Source organism: Hyperoodon ampullatus (genome assembly GCF_949752795.1).
Source record: "Hyperoodon ampullatus genome assembly, chromosome: 20".
Taxonomy (NCBI): Eukaryota; Metazoa; Chordata; class Mammalia; order Artiodactyla; family Ziphiidae; genus Hyperoodon; species Hyperoodon ampullatus.
The window spans coordinates 26,093,243-26,112,752 of record NC_136933.1 but is presented as its reverse complement, the minus strand read 5'-3'; the positions used below and the strand labels follow the sequence as shown (position 1 = coordinate 26,112,752).

At 46.5% G+C, this 19,510-nt stretch overlaps 1 protein-coding gene across 1 annotated transcript in view; it reads right to left on the bottom strand.

Annotated features, from left to right (window-relative positions):
• The window catches only part of DLGAP2 (DLG associated protein 2), a gene marked incomplete at its 3' end in the record, with an annotated part of 562,591 nt that overhangs the window by 39,153 nt on the left and 503,928 nt on the right, over positions 1-19,510 (bottom strand). The window contains exons 6-7 of the mRNA XM_079726609.1: positions 14,709-14,856; positions 10,825-11,044 (exon numbers count right to left, since the gene is read on the bottom strand). Of these exons, the coding sequence (XP_079582735.1) occupies positions 10,825-11,044; positions 14,709-14,856 (368 nt within the window). The remainder of the gene's footprint in view (positions 1-10,824; positions 11,045-14,708; positions 14,857-19,510) is intronic.

The following is a 19,510-nucleotide window of genomic DNA, read 5'->3' as shown; positions in this document are numbered from 1 at the left end:
TATTAACTACCAAGTATTAGCAGAGAAAATTTGAGCATGGTGATTAGCTATCTGCAGATGTGTCCAGAGCTTCTAAATCTATTTCAAATTCTGTTTCCCTTCATTTCATGAAGCATCTCTTTAGTACTTTAGAGACATTAGACACAAAATAAAAATCTGTGGATTTGATTCCGTTGATTGTGACTGATCAAAATGGCAGTGCAGGAAAGACCTGCTATAAACCCATAAACCAATAAAGAAAACACCAACTGTCCATTAGAGAAAGCGATCACAGCACACACAGACATTTTAAAGAACTGGAAAGGTGGCCTTGCCCCATATTTGCCGTATGGGTCTTTCTCCAGGAATTCAGCGGACCTACACCTGTTCATGCCAGAAACGAGCACTGTTCCTTAGCTGGCGAACCTTTTCCTTTTTGTATCTTACACTCATGGTAACACTGGATACGATCAATCCTTATCCCTCTCCTTCTTGGCTTCCAAGAAGTAATAAACGGGTAAACAGAAGTACAAATGTTCTTTATGATAAATCCACTGGGAATTTCAAAGCTCTCCCATTATTTGTGTTTAAAAAGCACAGCATGGCTCTGCAGCTTAGTGGCTATGTTAGGATGAAATAAATTCCATGTAGTTAATTATTTTATAAAGGAATGATTTACACATATGAATATGTGTTTCCTATGCTCTATAGAACTATTTCCTTACTATGTTTCACTGCCACCTATCTGTCATTTGAAAGGAATCCAGGCAGATATAACCCAAATCCCTAAAACCATAAAGCAAGCCCACTATGTATATGTGTGTAGCACTCTACTTTTTTTGGCTTCTGAACAGGGGTTGAAAGATTAATCTCAACCTCATTCAATCTCTTCCTCCAAACTTGGGAATGTTAAAATGGCCTAAACAAATTCTGTTTTGGCCTAATACCTCTACTGAAAATAAATGATAACCAGCCAGCACTAACTATAAGGTTGAGTTTTGAATAGCTCCAGTATCTTTGTAAAGGCAAAAGGAAGTTAGTGGTGGAATTTTTTCCTCACTTAAAAAATATTTTGAGCTATGTGTATTTGGCTTTTGGACATCCTCAGTGTTAAGAGAAAGGCAGTTCACTCAAATTCAGTTTACATGCCTGAATAATTCTTACCTTTTCAGGGAATCAAAATCAAAATTGGAAGGATCACCTGAAATGATTTTGCAATTAGCGGGCCACTAAGGACCTCTTTTCAGAAGTGCTCAGATGTCATATGAGGAGTAATTAACAGGCATGGGTTGCTGCCATTCTGGGAAAACCTCTGCACTTGACCTACATTGCAGGATAAAACTTCGGGATATTATTTGTATGTTTCTTCCCGCAATCTTTTGCCGTTGCAAGCAGCTCTGGGGTTCCTCTCTGCAAAGATTTTGTTGGGGGAAGGCAACTCCAGCTTAACCTTGCCTTGACTTTGGTAAAATCCTAGACTCAGTAGAGGTTGCCCAGGGGTCAGCGGGGAGAGGGCAGAGAGCAGAGGTCTGCAGAGAATGCCGGCAGGAGGAGAACCTGTGGGTCTCTGGGAAGCTGAGTCCTGACCATGCAGTGGAGGCCCAAGAACCCTGAGGCCATGCGGAAAGGGACACAGAGGCCTTAGGGCAGCGGGTGTCCGTGACCGGGAGCCTCCAGATGCCTTGATGCCACATGGGAGTTCTGGCCTTGTAATGCCCTGGGTTCACCCCCAAATGACCAAGGCTGAATATCAGGCAGGAGGGGTGGGACACTCAGAATTGGTATTAAACCGATTTAAGAAAAATAAACTACTGTGTTATTTCTTGCACAGCTAAGTTGTAGGTGATCCACTCACATGTCACACTGAATATCTAATAAAGAAGTGGGTACCATGAGTTGGTACCTTCCAGAGAAAAACACAATGGAATATTACTCAGCCATAAAAGGAAACGAAATTGAGTTATTTGTAGTGAGGTGGATGGACCTAGAGTCTGTCATAGAGTGAAGTAAGTCAGAAAGAGAAAAACAAATACCGTATGCTAACACATATATATGGAATATAAGAAAAAAAATGTCATGAAGAACCTAGGGGTAAGACAGGAATAAAGACACAGACTTACTAGAGAATGGACTTGAGGATATGGGGAGGGGGAAGGGTAAGCTGTGACAAAGCGAGAGAGAGGCATGGACATATATACACTACCAAAAGTAAGGTAGACAGCTAGTGGGAAGCAGCCGCATAGCACAGGGAGATCAGCTCGGTGCTGTGTGACCACCTAGAGGGGTGGGATAGGGAGGGTGGGAGGGAGACGCAAGAGGGAAGGGATATGGGAACATATGTATATGTACAACTGATTCACTTTGTTATAAAGCAGAAACTAACACCCCATTGTAAAGCAATTATACTCCAATAAAGATGTTAAAAAAAAAAAAAAAGAAAAACATCCGAGAGAAAAAGCTGAACGAGAGGTCTGAGGGAAGGGCTTAGCAGAGGGCGAGTTTAAATACTGAATTTTAAATATTAAGTGAGTGCAAATAGATTTAAATATTTTATACACTGTAAATTCTCAAGTCAACCATTCTTACATTCAACAAATATTTACTGAGTCCTGTACAGCCCAGGGGTACAGATCAGGAGATTGGGCAAATCTAAACTCAGCTGCAGCAAATCCCAAAGTGCCCAAGTGTGGTCCTGACCTTGGCTGATACTAGGAAATACAGTAACTAAAGACCAACGATGCCGCAGAACCATGGGTTTGTGCACTGTCTTGGGCAGGATGTGCCAGCCTGTGAGCAGCAGCCCTGCTCAGTAGTGACAGTGGCATTTGTGATCTCCAGCTGGTTTCACCAGAGCCTGGTGGGGTAAGACTGGTCATATAGCTGCAGGTGCCCGTGTGGCCAGCGCGCCATGAAAGACCCCACCCCGGGCAGACCTCGGGCCTTCTCGCCCCGCGGTGTTTGCACACGTGCTGCTGCTGCTGCTGTCAGAAGGCGTGTTCTGTGTGACGAGCAGTGAGGGGCCTCTATGGATGCACACTGTCCCCCTGCTGTGTGCTGTGTCCTCTGATGCAAACTGAACACTCGTGGGTGGTAAACTCCAGCCCCTGTTCTAGAAGTTTCTGATACAGTGTTTAACAGCCCCTAAAGGTGCTTTGCTCTCATGGCAGTGGAGGAAAGACAGTCAACAGTAAAAGTTAAAATAATTTCTGATATCGATTATCTATAAGAAAACCCAATACTGCAAATACTGAAAACTGCATGTATCGAGCAGAGAAATCCCACTGTGATACCTAACGCTGGGCTGTGACCTGTCAGCAGCTCGGTCAAGCCGACACCCTCCTTCTCAAGATAACGTTTTAAATTCAAAAACTAAAATGCAGAGGATTAAACAATTACATCAAAATATAATCATCAAAATGTTAAAAATGTCTGTGATGTGTTCGCGTCTATTAATGCAGTACATAATGAGATCCGGCAACGGGACTAATAACTACCGTAATTTCAAAGCCTGATGAGCGTAAACGGTGTTTCAAGATCCCTGCAGGAATCGTAGGGCGACTCTGAACTGACACTCCCGCACTCTGAGTCAGACGCACTGCTAATGTGAGCGTGTTCCGTAGCATTCCTAACCCAGGGCATTGTGAGTTACAGTTAGACGTCAGAAAAAATAAAGGTCCACTTTTTATCCCAGCTCAGTTCATGTGGCCCCGAATTCCCAGATATATTAGGGACCCCCAGGGGCCCATGGATTCCAGGTCGGGGACCTCAATTCTGGAGCCCGTGGCCTCTGTGGGGAGACTGTTGCCAGCTTCCTTGTTACAGTTTCCTGCAGGGCGTCAGCTGCAGACCCACCAGGTGAGGATGGAAACCTTCTCTCTGGAACTACATGCCCTTAACCCAGCAGTCAGGATGAGCTCCGGGCCCTGCAGCTCTGTTTCTGCTCAGTCCTGGGCCCTCCCTCAGCCAGCTGTCTCTTGGTTGCTTCTGATGCTGGGCCTCTCACTCCCTCCTTTATGGTGATGGAAACTGGCTTCTCTGGCTGCCACCCTCGGTTCTCTTCCTAGACCAGAATTTCACTTGCCCTCTGGCTCATGCACGCTGACAGCCCTGGTTAACGAGTCACCCATCCAGTGCCAACCCAGTCCCGGCAGCAGGGACACTCTCAGGGACTCACCTGAACCGCCAAGTGGGACTTCTTTTCTCTGATGTCCCCGGGCCCCAGGGAAGGGTGTGGCCCCCAGAAGGTAGCATTTGCTGCCTTGGGTGTAAGCCTGGGCCACGCATGTCCACAGGGAGCACACTGTCCTGTAGGCCAGCTCCCTGGATGTGCCTAAAACCTGTCATGTGATTGTTGGTAACCGCCGGCTTTCTGAAACGAATAGTGTTTTCATACTTTTAGATCTACCTGATTGATCATTTTCAAACGTAGCTTAACAACATCTGTGAAAACACCTTTCATCTTAATGAACCCTCTCCCGCTGCCCCGTCCCTCCAGCCACAAGGACAGAAGATTCTGATCCATCTCATTAAAGTCCAGGTTTTTGCCAGAGAGAGAGAAGGCCTGCTGGTGAACATTCTCTGTGTAAATACTCTGACCATTTAAAATACAGAACCTGAAGAAATATTCTTTGGAGATACTGTATTAGTCACGTCTGTCCAGAGAAACAGACCAAGAGAATGTATCCATACATAGAGAAAGAGGTTTATTGTGAGGAATTGGCTCATGTGACTATGGGGGCTGTCAGGACCGGAGGTCTGGGGGGCCAGTCAGCCAGCTGGGAGAGACAGCTGATGGGTAAGTTCCAGTCCGAAGGCCAGCAGGCCCAAGACCCAGGAAAAGCTGATGTTTCAGTTCAAGTTCTAAGGTAGGAAAAAGCAGATTTCCTACAGTCGGGCAGGGGGAATCCTCTCCTACTCAGGGGAAGGTCAGCTTTTTGTTCTGTTCAGGCCTTCAACTGATTGGGCATGGCCCACCCACATTAGGGAGGGCAATCTGCTTCACTCAGTCTATTCACTCAAAAGTTAACTTGTCAAAGAAACACCCTCACAGAAACACCCAGAATAACGTTTGACTAAACATCCAAGCCTGGCAAGTTGACACATAAACTTAACCATCACCGGTATCACACACAGAATTTTCCACTGTTCCTCAGTTGGAAATGCCTTAGTCCTCAACCACTAGTCCAAAGCAAAAAACAACCAACCACTAGCAAACAGAATGGGAAAGACAGTGATAGCATAAGACAAACAGGTTTCAGGAAGTCTCCTCTTCCCTTTCTGAACGATGCTTCAAAGGATAATTTTTCTTAAAGGCGAATTCTCCAGAAAATAGAAATACCTAACAGGAAACCATTTTGTATAAGTCCAAATACACCACATTAAATTGTCAAAGTGTTTCTTGGAAACTATAAGCAAAGAAGAAAAATCTGAAGTTGCAAAAGTAACAAGTGCATTATACTTTTTAGTGCATTTTAAAGATAATGTATGGAAAATTATTAAGTCCAGATAATAAACTCTGTGTACATACAGGACTTTATGGACACATTTCTCTGATTTCCAGTGTTAATTCTTTTCTACCTCATCGCAAGGAAAGAAAACTAAATCCTGACAGTGAGTGATTTGATTGAAAAGCATTGCTACACTCCTTCCTGAGAGCAAAATTATTTTCTTTTCAAAGTTCTTAGAATATTTTATAATTTTGTGAATTTAAATAACTTGTTTTAATTTAATGTTTTTTTAACTAACATATTGTAAGAAATAAAAGCCATAGTATTGATGCTTTCTAAACATATTTATGAGAGGATGTAAGTATACGCAAATAGTAAATATAATTTGCTACCGTGGCCTAAATGTTTTGCCATCTCATATCTCTATATCTTTAAAAGGGAAGTACATTTTATTTATTTTTTATTTTTTTGTGGCCAAGCTCACGGCTTATGGGATCTTAGTTCCCCGACCAGGGATTGAACCCGGGCCCTCGGCAGTGAAAGCGTGGAGTCCTAACCACTGGACTGCCAGGGAATTCCCAGTACATTTTAAACATAAATGAAAATTAGGATTTTTTTGTTTTAGTAAATATGTATTTTTGTTGGAACGCATCTGATAGGGGGGTAGGAGGGAAGGAATTAGATGAAGAGCAAATCAGTGAAGGCTTCCTGGAGGAAATGATTCCTGGGTTGACTCTGAAAGCATAGCTAAGAATTAGGCAAAAAAAAAAAAAAAAAAAAAAAAAAATTCAAAAAAGCAAATTCTGGTCTCAGCAAATAGGATATGCCAAAGCCCAGAAGTGAGAGACTGTGAGGAGGGGTGAGTGCCAGAGGAGGGGGTGAGAGGGCAGCTGGGGGCCGGGCCGGGTCATCCAGGTCACACACTGGCTGCAGACACTGTCGCCTCGGCTCATGGAAACCACAAAACCACGGGGGTACCAGGTGGGCAGTGCTGGACCAGGCTGAATTTTCAGAAAGTTGGGTGGAGGGTGGGTGAGAAGGCACTTAGGGGACCAGCTGGAGGGCTAAGCAGAGCTCCAGGTGAGCACGGCCAGGTGCGCAGCAAAGAGGGGGGCGCAGGTGCAGGGTGCGGGCTGCCTGGGAGGCCTGAGGCGTCGGCCCCACAGAACTTGGATCTCTGCAGGATCCTAAAATCCAGCTGAATGATTCATTCATCCATCCATTTCTTTATGCAAGCATGAATTCATTTATTGAATCACTGATTATTCAGGGCGTAGGATGTTAAATGTTAAATCTGACTGGTTCACTTCTCCACGAGTTAAACAGTTATTTCTTATAGTGACTGATCACTCCTGCTATCGTGATGGCCCCATGGAATCCCAAAGGGTCCTGGCTTGAGGAAGGAAGGAGGGTGGGAGTTGGAGGGGACGTCATGGGGGAACAGGCTGGAGTCACGTGGCCAGAGCTTAGGAAGGTGCCAGATTGCACACAATGGAGGCTGTCTTGGGAACTGGAAATCATGATGTATGCTTCAGGGACAAGGTACTATACAAACAAACAACCAAATAAAACAAGGTTTATGGCTGTTTCCTCTGTCGTGCTTTGTATGGATTTTCCCTTCCTTGTAATGACTTCTGGAATCAGTTCTGACATATGTTGAGACAATTTCTGACCCAGAGAAAAATCAGTATAATCTAATTTTATAGAGTTTTCCTCCATGATATCAATAACCTTCTCTCCCTAGGAAAATCGGGTGAAATGCATATTTAGACAAGTAAATCTATCTGATAAATCATTTCCAGATGAGAAAGAAACCATGTGTGAAATGAAAGTAGATGTTTTCAAAGCCACTTCATTTAGCGAGAGGACCCTAATCAGTAAGTGGGTTTTTTCGTAAGAAGAGAAACAGTGGGATGGAGATACGCCCGTGGTTGCAGGTCCCAGGGCTGAGCAGTGGATTCTGGTCCTATTTCAGCTCCCTGGAGGTTAGATTGCAAGCGTCTGTGTCAGCTGAATCACCACCGCCTTGAAGGGTTGAGGGAAAAACCAGTGAACTCAAGCCCCCCAAACAAGCAAAACATTTACTAGCAGCATGAACCTGGCAGGGTTGAAAATAGAATGCCTAGCATCAGAAAATCTACAAACAACAAATGCTGGAGAGGGTGTGGAGAAAAGGGAACCCTCTTGCACTGTTGGTGGGAATGTAAATTGATACAGCCACTATGGAGAACAGTATGGAGGTTCCTTAAAAAACGAAAAATAGAGCAACCATATGACCCAGCAATCCCAGTACGGGGTATATACCCTGAGAAAACCATAATTCAAAAAGACACATGCGCCCCCAATGTTCATTGCAGCATGATTTGCAATAGCCAGGTCATGGAAGCAACCTAAATGCCCATCGACAGACGAATGGATAAAGAAGATGTGGTACATATATACAATGGAATATTACTCAGCCATAAAAAGGAACGAAATTGGGTCATTTGTAGAGACGTGGATGGACCTACAGTCTGTCATACAGAGTGAAGTAAGTCAGAAAGAGAAAAATAAATATCATATATTAACGCATATATGTGGAATCTAGAAAAATGGTACAGATGAACCAGTTTGCAAGGCGGAAATAGAGACACAGATGTAGAGAAAAAATGTATGGACACCAAGGGGGGAAAGTGGCAGGGGGATGGTGGTGGTGGGATGAATTGGGAGATTGGGATTGACATGTATACACTAATATGTATAAAATAGATAACTAATAAGAATCTGCTGTATAAAAAAATAAAAAAATGAAAATAGAATGCCTAATACATATTCTAAAGCTCTTAATGAGCCTTTCATGCATATGGTTGATATTTAATTACTATTAGAATTAATATTATTAATTAATATTAATCATTACATATTTGTATTAATATTACATATTTGCATTCATATAGGTGAGACAACAAAAGAACACCAACTTTCCTGTTTCAAGCTGAAAAAGAAACATTTAAATAAATCTTATTCTTCAAAATAATCACCGGGAATGTCTTTGAAAATAACTTTTTTGGGGAATTATTTTCAAAAGCTAATTTTAGAAGTATAAAAGAAAATCAATGTGTCAAAATAATCTCTCTCTCTCTCAACACATATGCACACTGTCAACCAAGGATAGCTCTTAAATGTTATATGATCTTCCAAGCAGTATTTTAACACAAAATCATTGAAACCCTGTTTTTGCCTCTCTGACAGGAGACTCTGAATCTAACTGGAAGTTCAGCTTTAATAGAAAGTGGGCATGTACATCCTGCTCAGTTGGATGCTTTTGTTTTTCTACATTTTTCCAGACAGTTTCTCATTTCTTTGGTATTTTTCACAGTCTTATTAAGTAGACTATTGTTGCATGCCATCTCAATTCTATTTAGGAAAGAAATATAAATACTTAGTTTACAACGCTTAGAGTAAAACAGGGGAAGGGAGGAATTAAGGCTTCATCTGCACCTACATTTCTTCAAAAAGGCAACTTGTAATTCGATATTTCAATTATTTCAAGGCAACTCGATATTTCTCCTAAGGTTTTCCATCTCTTCTCTTATTTCCCAGACCATTCCCTAACTCTGGAAGGCACGCCTGCTCTCTGGCTCTACCACAGTCTTCAGGAAACTGTGACTCCATAACTAGGCCAAGATCCAGAAGAAACTTTGAAGAGAAGCATTTTGGGTTTTTTTTTTTGGTGCATACATGATGGGAATACAAAAATGTACTTGGTAAAATGATATGTACATAAATTAGAATTTTAGTCTGAGTTCTGCACTGGTTCTTGTATTTTCTCTATGAAACCTGTTTTATTTTTATTCTCCCTGGAATGACAGCTCTGTAAATAATAAAGTCATTTCCCACTAGGTAATTATTGTTTCAAAGCATTTCTGAAGACCAGGAGAGTGCTTAATTGTCACTTGCTCGTAGGAGACACTCAGTGAATATGGGTGACTACATCAGTAATTACCCCTTAAGTGTGTTTTTATAAACTGCAAGGACTGTAAGCCTCGTTACTTCCCTGAGTTTGCTCATTTTCCACATTTTTTCCCACCCCTACGAGGGGCGGTCCCCAACTTCACAGACAACAGGGTCCCCAAGGGGTGCAGTCCTGCCGCCCGCAAGCCCCCGACGGCCGCCCCTGCAGCCCCGCGTGGCTCCCGCAGGGCCGGGCTTCCAGAACAGCACCCACGGTGACGCCCGGCGTTTCTTCAGAAGGCCCCAGGCTCAGCTGTCGGAGGGCATCACCACCTCCACCCTGGGCCACAGGACAACATAAAAAGATCACCGAGGCCCACAGCGCTCTGCTCACTAATCCTCAGGCTGACCTAATCAGTTAACTCAGAGCTACCACTTCTCTTGGAGGAGAACCAAAAATCTGAAAAGCTAACCTGCCCAAGGTCTTAGAGGGATGATGGAGCGGGTTGGAATCTGGTTCGCCTTGCGTCCCACCTACAGGTGCTGCGTGGGGCAGCAGAGGTTTACGGCAGCGGCCTGAGGCCTGCAACTTGTAATTACACGCAGTCGCCCCAAAGTCGCGCTGTCTTGGCTTCAGACACACCCAGCTCCGTCCACGGCGTGGTGACGCGGGCCCTCCCCCACTCTGGTCCCCAGTGCTGTCACCTGAGCCAGCTTCTCTCCAGTCCTTCCCAGATCTGTCCCTGTTCCCCCTACCCCACACGACCGCAGGTCCAGATCTCACACTCCTCGCATCACTGCTTGCGCCTGGCCTGGGCTGCTTGGCTTGGCCTTTCTATGTGGCTCGGCGACTTCGATGCTGGCTGTTTTAGGGGTGTCCCCAGGCCATGCTTATTCACTGTGTTGTATAAATAACCATAGTGCAGCAATATTTAGTTTAGGTGGTAAATTTTCAAAGGGGTGGATGTGGTTCTCTCTAAGAACTGAAGGAAACTGTGACCTTGAACCTGCACAGCCCCTAGAAGATGAGTGAATTTACATGAACAATCGATTTGCTCTGTGGCACTGAATCATGGTTATGGATCTGCTCACCAGGCCACAGAGACCAGGGTGGACCCGCGCTGAAGGACCCTAGGAGTCATCGCACGTCAGCTGAGGCTTTCCTGCAATCTGTTCATCTTTGGTATTTGAAACACAATCACCTTCCAAATTTTCCTATATAAAACTTTATGAAGACTCTACTTGAGTATTGTAAAGTACCTTGACAAGCAACAGATTTCATCCTAAGAAGAAGAAAGGTTATCTATGAAAGAAATGTTTCAAGACACCATTGCAAACAGGACCATGTCACAAGCGTAACTGGGAAGTGTCCAAACGTTTGGAGGGTAACTTACACCCACTCCTCGCAGGACACAGGTGGCACATGCCCCTATGTGCCCCCGGAAGGTCAGAGAGTGTCCCTTACCTGCCGTGGGTCTGGCAGTTGAGCTGACGTCAGAGGGAATCACCATGGGGATACGTTCATCGTCTTGGGAGTAACCAGCTTGAATGGCTCGCAGGTAACTGTGACTCCGTGTGCGGAAGCCTCCCGGGAGGTCCAGGGCGTCCATGGCCTGAGACTCCACTTCACTGAAGACGGATTCACACACCGACTCAAGCTGCCCATTGAGGTCCGCCTCGCTCATCTGGAAAGACCGACAGCCCGGGTGATGGTGAGACCCAGCCAAGGTCATCACGGCCACGTCGCAAAAGAAAAGAGAGCACAGGTCACCCCCCACCTTCACTTACCACCTTCCATTTTCAGCATAATTAATTTCAAATCAGCATTGGGAATCACTACGCTTGGGAAACAGCTTATTGTGTTATTTCTTACAAACACTAAGGAACACTGCCAACTCCCAAGATGTCCTTGAAAGCCCGTGGACCCCGAGGCAGAACTTTAAAGGATGGCTGGCAGTTATTACCACTGCAAGAGAGACGGGGAGCTTAAGGGTCTCGCACGCTGTTCAGAATATTAGTCTTCCCTCCTTCTCCATTTCCAGGTGATGCCTTCGCGTCCTGGACTGTTTACAGCTCAGACAACCCCAGGCGTGGAGGCTGTACCCGCGAGACTCATGGAAACGGCTCAAGCTGATCTCACTCTGCTTCCTCTCAGCGTCCTGGAAACTAGCACCCAGCTTGGCAACACACTCACATCCTTGTCCCAGGACAGCAGCACAGGCCCATGACCGGGACGGTGCTGCTGGGTACACACAGTATGGGAACCACCTAAACTCCGGCGATGCTGTTTCCCTCCTTCAGTCTGGGATGGTAGTGCCTGCGCTTTGTTTGATGGTTCCGCAGGTCAAGTCATTATTTTCAAGCCTGAGATTTAATTTCCAGGTAGAGAGTCACCCTGGGAACCTAAACGTTCTAACTGTATTTTAAAAAGAAATGATCAGGCTTTGGCTAGTGGAGGGGTCGTAGGAGGTGTGCACGCAGGGGCCTGACCGTCGGGTGAGCTGAGGGCCTCCGTGTGTGCAGCTGATGGCGGGACATGCCTTCTGAGGTTTTTAGGTGGTGACGCTAGTGTATTTCCCAGGAGCCCAGTCTAGAGGTTTTAAATGGAAACCCAACAAAGTGACACAGAGTGCTAAGGCAAGGTTACAGAGCATGGGGTCAGGGAGGGATGGGAATTTTAAGAACGAAAAGCCCCAGTTGGGCAGGTGACGTGCAGCTGCTCCCAGGCCCAGGGTTCGTGGGCAGAGGCGGGGGTGGGCCTGGGGGGCTGGTGTTTGCCCCGTGGTTGGAGGGGACTTGGATGAACGGCCCCGCCCTCACTGCTCCTGTATTTAGGGCCCACCCCCCGGGGGGGGCACCGTACATGTCAACACGGAAGCGTGTGTGGGGATGCTTGCAGTGACTCTGACACGGGAGGGCTGAGGCTCTGGGGGACGTGGGAAGGTGTGAGTGGAATCAGGGCTCAGGCAGAGGCCACAGACGGGGCTCACGGAGGGGCCCGGAAACCTGGGCTGGTCTCCCTGCACAGGCAGACTCTGCCCTCCGACCCCCTCGGTTCCCCAGCACCCAGTCTCTCCTCCCAGCCGTGTCCTTACAGCTGCCACGACCTGGTCACTGTCTCAGCCCAGCACGTCCATTAGTCATTCATTCCACTGCTTGAGATGTCACGCACAACTTCCTGAACACCCCTGGTTATGTTGACAGGTAAATAAAAAAGTATTGTTTTAAACACCAAATTAATCCTTTCCCTCTAATTGTTCACAGAGTAAAAGCAGGTAAAAGAATCAGATTTCCTCTTCAATAGGGAAGACACCTTCTGCCCACCTCTAACTGCAGACTTGGCTATGGGTCCTGGCTTCTACCTAAGATGCTTTACCTGGCTCCCCGGCTTCTACCTGAGATGCTTTACCTGATTCCCCGGCTTCTACCTGAGATGCTTTACCTGATTCCCCGGCTTCTACCTGAGATGCTTTACCTGATTCCCCGGCTTCTACCTGAGATTATTCAGGAGCTAGAATAATGGCTCCTTTCCTTTCACTGGACAACTCCCAGTGAGAGTAGCCCATGGAGGAAGGTGCTGAGGGGATTTAAAGGCAGGACTGCTGGCCCGAAGCCCAGGGTAAGAACGAGAATCTTCAGGTTGTTCAGTCAGAAAAGACCAGAGAAAAATTAATGGGCGACTGCATCATCCGAATGGTTTGAGGGTGTCTGACGTTGGAAAGAGACACACAAATTCAGGGCAAAGACAAATGACGACACCCCACCATGATTGCCCTGGGTGCCTAGTGAGGGAAACGCATCTGAAACACTCACACTGGTCTGAAATATGACATTTTCTGGAGTACAAATTCCTTTCAATCTAAGTTTTCCCTTACGTGGAATTATATCAAAAAGTCTCAGATTGTTTTATGTCATTTATGTCAAAGATCCACGTTAGACAACCTGAAAGAGCCAGAAACTGAGTGATGCTGCCAGCATCCACCAGCTCCAGGATGCAGGATTTCGGTGGATCCCTCCCTTTCTGCAAACCCGCCTGCGCCCAGGAGCTTCTCCACCGGGAAGAGACGCTATCAAGCTTGCACGTGCATTTCAAAAACGAGGGATGGACATTTCCGTGAGGACCATTCGGCCGGTGCTTCCAGCTACAAAACTGATCAGTGAGGTTCTAGAAATGAAGGGGACATTTTTTTCACCCAAACAAGTAGTTGAGAAGGATCTCAAACTGGTCTAGACAGGAACTGAAATGACCTGTCCTCTGAGAGCTGATCTGTTCACTAGCTTGAGGGAGATTTGGAAAAGTGGGTGTTTTGCTTGGCAACTCAAACCACAGCTCAGGCCCACTGGAAATGTCCCAGGAGGATGTTAAGCCAGTGTGGTAAGTAACCAGTGTGGGCTGAAGCAACCAATTTCTTTGGTGAACCATAAACGCAGAAAAGCACTTAAAGTGCTTCTGGAGAATGTGGGCACCGAGAAACCAAAGAAGAGAACATTGGGAAGATGGTGAGAAAGGTGACTGTCCCGTTGGTAGCAGAGAGGTCGACATACAGCTGGGGGTGGGCTCCTCAGGTGTCAGGATGGATGATAATTCCAGAGCAAGCATGACGGTGAGGGTATGGGGGCCCTGGGACCGTGCGCACAGCTGCTAGGGGTGAAAAATGGCGCAGCCGCTGCGACAAACCATACAGAGTTTCCTCAGAAGGTTAAAACTAGAACACCTGTCTGATGCAGCAATGCCACTTTTGGGTCTACGTGCACAAGAACTGAAAGCAGGGACGTGAACAGACATTCGTACACCCGTGTTCACAGCCATGTTACTCACAGTAGCCAAGAAGGGGAAGCAACCCAAGTGTCTGTTGATGGACAAACACAACGTGGTCCATTCACACAATGGAATGTAATTCAACCTTAAAAAGGAAGCAAATTCTGAAACAGGCTACTGTATGAATGGACCTGGGGTAAAGTGCAATAAACTAGACACAGAAGGACACATACTGTATGAGTCACTCATGTGAGGTCCCTGGAGGATTCAGGTCCACAGAGACAAAGCAGACGGTGGGGCAGGGGCTGGGGAGCCTCCCAGAGCCTCCACATGGGGGGTGTGACACAGGGAAGGAGCCTGCTCAGCACAGACGGGACGGAGGCCAAGATGGCCAGCTAGTCAGGCACCCCAGCTCAGAGCAGGTGGGAGAAAGAATGACAGAGCCATAAATGCAGCCCCTGCCCCCGCAATTAATCTTATAAAGTTCCTGGGGGGCGCAACCAGGCCAGAATGACTCCAGGCTGGAATGTGCATCTGCGACCCTGGCAGGGGCTGACTCAGGGGGTGGTAGGAGGGAGGAGGGACCCCACCTGGCTGACGCAGCTGGCCTGGCTGAGGGTGCTGACGGCCCGCATGTAGCTCTGGTTCCGGGAGCGGAATTTCGGGGAGCTGTAGTTGGCAGAGGGGTCCAGGCTGTGGACGGCAGGCCCGTCGCTGGCAGCTTGCAGGTAGCTCTGGCTACAGGAAAGACACGGAGAGAAGAGAAGAGGCTTCCGTGAGCATTGCCGCAGGGACTGTGCGAGCATCGCCCAGAAGCTGTTACCAAACTTCGGCCTGCGGTGGACACCTTTGCCTCATGTAAACATTCCTGACAGACACTCGCACAGATGCGATTTCCTCAAAAGCAATGGGGGAGCCTATTTACAAACTTGTTTTGAAACCTGACTTTTTATGATCAGGTAGTGACATTAGGATCACTCCACATAGAATAAAAAAGTGCTGAAAGCACAGGTAACTCACACACCATAAGAGCGAACTGGGGTCAAAACACCATGAGAGTCTCATAAAAATCATGGTAGCTTTTAGCAACTTTACACACTCAGAAAAATAAAAGAAAAAAATCGAAGGCTTGCCTTCAGTTTTAACTTATGAAAAGTTGTGCAGATCACGCAATACAGGCAGAGAGCAGACTGAAAAGTCAAATCCATGTTGTTATCATAATGATCATTTTCTCTCAAACAGCTTTAAAAATCTATTTCCTCTGGTATCCCTTCTTTTTTTTTTTTTTAATTTTTTTTGCGGTACGCGGGCCTCTCACTGTTGTGGCCTCTCCCGTTGCGGAGCACAGGCTCCGGACGCGCAGGCTCAGCGGCCATGGCTCACGGGCCCAGCCACTCCGCGGCATGTGGGATCCTCCCGGACCGGGGCACGAACCCGTGTCCCCTGCATCGGCAGGCGGGCTCTCAACCACTGCGCCACCAGGGAAGCCCTGGTATCCCTTCTTGTTATTTTGCAAAATGTTAAAAGTATGGGAAAACCTTGAGGGTGTCTGGCATGTAGAAGGCTCGGCTTAGCTTGCGTTTCTGACTAACTGAACTCCTTTCAGGTTTTGGTGACAGACTTTCCACAATATAGTAAGAATTCCTCTTATTTGACCCCAAACTGGAATAATGTGGACACAAATAATGAGTTTATTCTTCTTTCGTATTGCAGGTCACAATAGGAACATTAAATAGGATCAGTGCACAGGCCTGTGTATAAAAATGTGTATAAATATGAGGTTGCTAATTCTGACTCCTATTTGGCTGAAGAATGTTCCCTTTTTTTCAAAGTAAATTCTTGATGTAAATTGTTTTCTCTGTGCCTTACTTCTTTAGAAATGGGGCAGAAGAGGAAAAAATGGGCTCAATGAAAAGTTCTGATTAAGCAAAGCCCATTTCTTATAAAGTCATTATTTTGGGTAAAATTAATAATATGTATTTTTAGATATTAATAGAATACAATTTATATAATAAATTATTATAATAGTAATTTTTGTTTTAAAACCAGGTGTATAACATATTCCAGCTCCTGCCTTCCTCCTCTCTACTCAAAACAAAAAAACAAAGAAAAAAAAAAGAAAAGCAAGGAAAGGGAATGGGAGAGAAGTGAGTGTGGAGCCAGCTCCGACCTTGGCTCGTAAAGGGTGCAAGCCCCTGCCCAACTCCTCGTCAGCCCCGCTGCTCCGGGCCGGGGTCTGCACCAGCACGGCCGCGGGTCCCTTTGCGCCTCCGTGGGCCCGCAGCTGGGAGCAGACAGGTGTGCGACCACCCACAGCGCCCACGGCCGCCACGTGGGGCGCAGGCTAGCTTGGACGTGACCTCGTCAGCCTCACCTGCACCGTGTTTAGTCCAAGGTCACCTGCAGGGGCCTGAGCATCACGGCCTCGGTGGTGTGTGTGGAGGTGTGCTGCGCGGACCCTCAGGCTCTCGGCCTCATGTTTGTTTTTGCAAAAGTGAAACCTGTCTGGGTTCCCTTCTCCTTCTGTTCCCTTGAATCGCTGACCTCACAGGATGATTTCTACCTGTTAGCACTTTCATCTTACTTCCTTCCGATAGAAGAGCTTTCCCTGCTGATTAACACCGCTCTTCATCATTTCAACATTCTCAAATTGAAGTTCTGAGAATCTTCAGGAGAAGGGCTGTGTCTTCTTGATCTCTGTATCCAGATTTCCAGACCAGAGCCTGGCGCCATGAGCCGGGGGGTGACTCAGAACTACAGCAAATGCCCCTTTGGTGGTAGCTGGGTGGTACCCACACACGATTCCATGTATTTGTGATTCTACGTTTCAAATACATTTTAAAAACTCCCAACCATCTCCTTATTCCAACACAGGGTAGCCTCTTAAAGAAGAGCTTCCACTATAGAAAGCTAATCAGGCTGTTTTCTTTTACAGACTCACAACAGTTAACGTTTGCTATACACTGTTATGCTGGATCCCTGTAAGCTTCCAACCCGGTACCAACCCATTCAGCGCTCGCGGGAACCCCACACAGTAGGGCCTCATCGTGCAAACAGGGAGACCGAGGCGCACCTTGCCCAGGTGCCCCCGGGGCGAACTCAGAGCTAGACTCCGGGGCCAGGCAGCCTGGCTCCGAAACTCACACTTTTAGCCCCAAGATTGCAGCTGCTGAGTCACAGGAGCGGAAGGGCCCACGAGGTCTGGTCCTCTATCACCAAATGTTTTAAACAGTTAAAAAAAAAACCAACTGTGCCTCATTAGGGTTAATAGAACTTTAAACATTTTAATAGCTTGGCATCTTCTAATACTGCCCAGGAAGGCCAGCGATCCTCACAAATCACAGACCCCAGATGGATCAGGAGCTGAGACGGGGAGGAGAGTCGACGGTGGAGGGGCAGGGCTGCCGGGACCCACTGGGACCGGGGCCGGCACCCCAGGACCTGTCCCTCTCCCTCAATTCCTGACGACGGAGTTCTGCTCTTCCTCAGAAATCCGTCTTCGGGAGTTGATACCACTTTGAAGTTCCTTTGAAGCCCCTCAGTTATTCCCTCCTACTTCGACATCCCAGTTGTCAGGCATGGAAATACATCTTCATGTACAGACTTTCCGGTGGCTCAGAATTTCTAAAGAGGAAACCATAGAACGTTTTCTAAAATAACATGAAACATTTTTTCCAGTTTTTTTCCCTTTCAAATGATGCCCACGTTAGACAAGTCATATGTGTGTAAATGAGATTGGAAACCTATTTTGGAAAGCCATAAGAGTGAAAAGCAGTTGTATAAAAGCGGTTTCCTAGTTTTCTACTTCTTCCTTTCCCTCTGCAGACTGTGTCAGAGTTGTTTGCTGGATCACAGGCTCACAAACCTCTTCTGTGACTTCGGATCATTGTAAAAACAAATTCACGTAACAAAATACATGCCAGGCCTCTGTATTCAGCTATTCAGATCCACGTGGATATGCTTGAATATTTAGACAAAATAAACAATTCTCTTTATTTCTGTCACCTTAGAAAAACAGTAAAGACTCTAAGTAGGTTGTATGAAGGAGAAATAAAAGAAAACATTTTCTTTTTCAAACTAAATGTGTTTATTCTAGATACAGAGGGCAACTTCACATTTTTATAAATGGAATCTGACTGGAATGGCGTGCATCTATGACCACTGTCTTCACTGCATTACATGGAGAATGGAACATTCTAAACATCATTACATCACAGGGGTGTGAGAAAGTGTGTGTGTGTGTGTGAGATATAGATGTGTGTGTGCTATTCCTCCTACAAAATGGAAATTATTCTAATGTCTTTCAGTACACATGTCACATAAGCTTGCAATTAAGTGATTTCAGAAAATGTTTTTTTTCCAGATTATTTCCATATTTAGACTAAAAGGGTCCTTTAAGCTTTAATTGCAGTTGCAGGAGATGAAGGTGTGCCTGTGCCCTAATTACACCATGCTGGGCCGGGGTGTCTTTGGGGACAACGCCAGCGCTCAGACCCTAAAAGTGACACTGGAGGACCTGGCACTCGGGGCCTGGGGACATCTGAGACCTTCCTGCCTCTATGGGGGCTTCTGAAACGGGTAAGGAAACAGGCTCAGAATCAGGTTCCTTCATCTGACTTGAAGGCTGGGGGGGGTGCTCACGGAGGAATGGCTCACGTCACGTGGCTGGAAACGCATCCGGAGAGGAGGTGGCTGACGTCCGGGGTTCGTTAGGGATGAGCTGCCTGCCGCCCGGAGTCCGTGAACTCCCTATCCTCTGCCGAGGCTGCCCTCGCGTCCTGCACTTTCCCCTCGTGCCTCGCTCGACCGTTTGCACCTGCTGCTCTGGTTCTGCTCCTCTGTTGCTCACGTGTATGATTTTACTGGCCGGCACCCCCTGCGGGGAAAGGCCTTTGTACCTTCCCACTAAATTCTGCAGACTTCCTCGAGCGGGTTCCAGGAAGAGCGTCAGGCACGGAAGACAGCAAAGATAGAGGAATAACTGCCAGATAAAAACGCAGGGCACCCAGTTGAGTTTGAACTTCAGAGGAACAGCAAGTAACTCTTAATATCAGTATGTTCCAAACGTGTCCCAAATGGGATATCCTTATACTAAAAAAATGCACTGTTTACCTGAAACTCAAATTTCACTGTTTGTCTTTCTTACATCTGGCAGTGCTACAACGGAGGTGTGCTCAGGGTCATGGTGTCGGGGACGCAGACGGGAGCGTAGGTGTTCCTAATGCACAATGTCTGGGAGTTTGGTAGAAACGTCTTAGGACACACCTGGGGGAGCTGACGGGGGGCCGCTCAGATGGGGCCCCCATTTTTCCGGGTCAGATTTTGTCCGAACAAAACATTTCAACCGTTTGATTTTTTTTTGAAAAGAACAAACCTAGGTGAAGTCATCAAA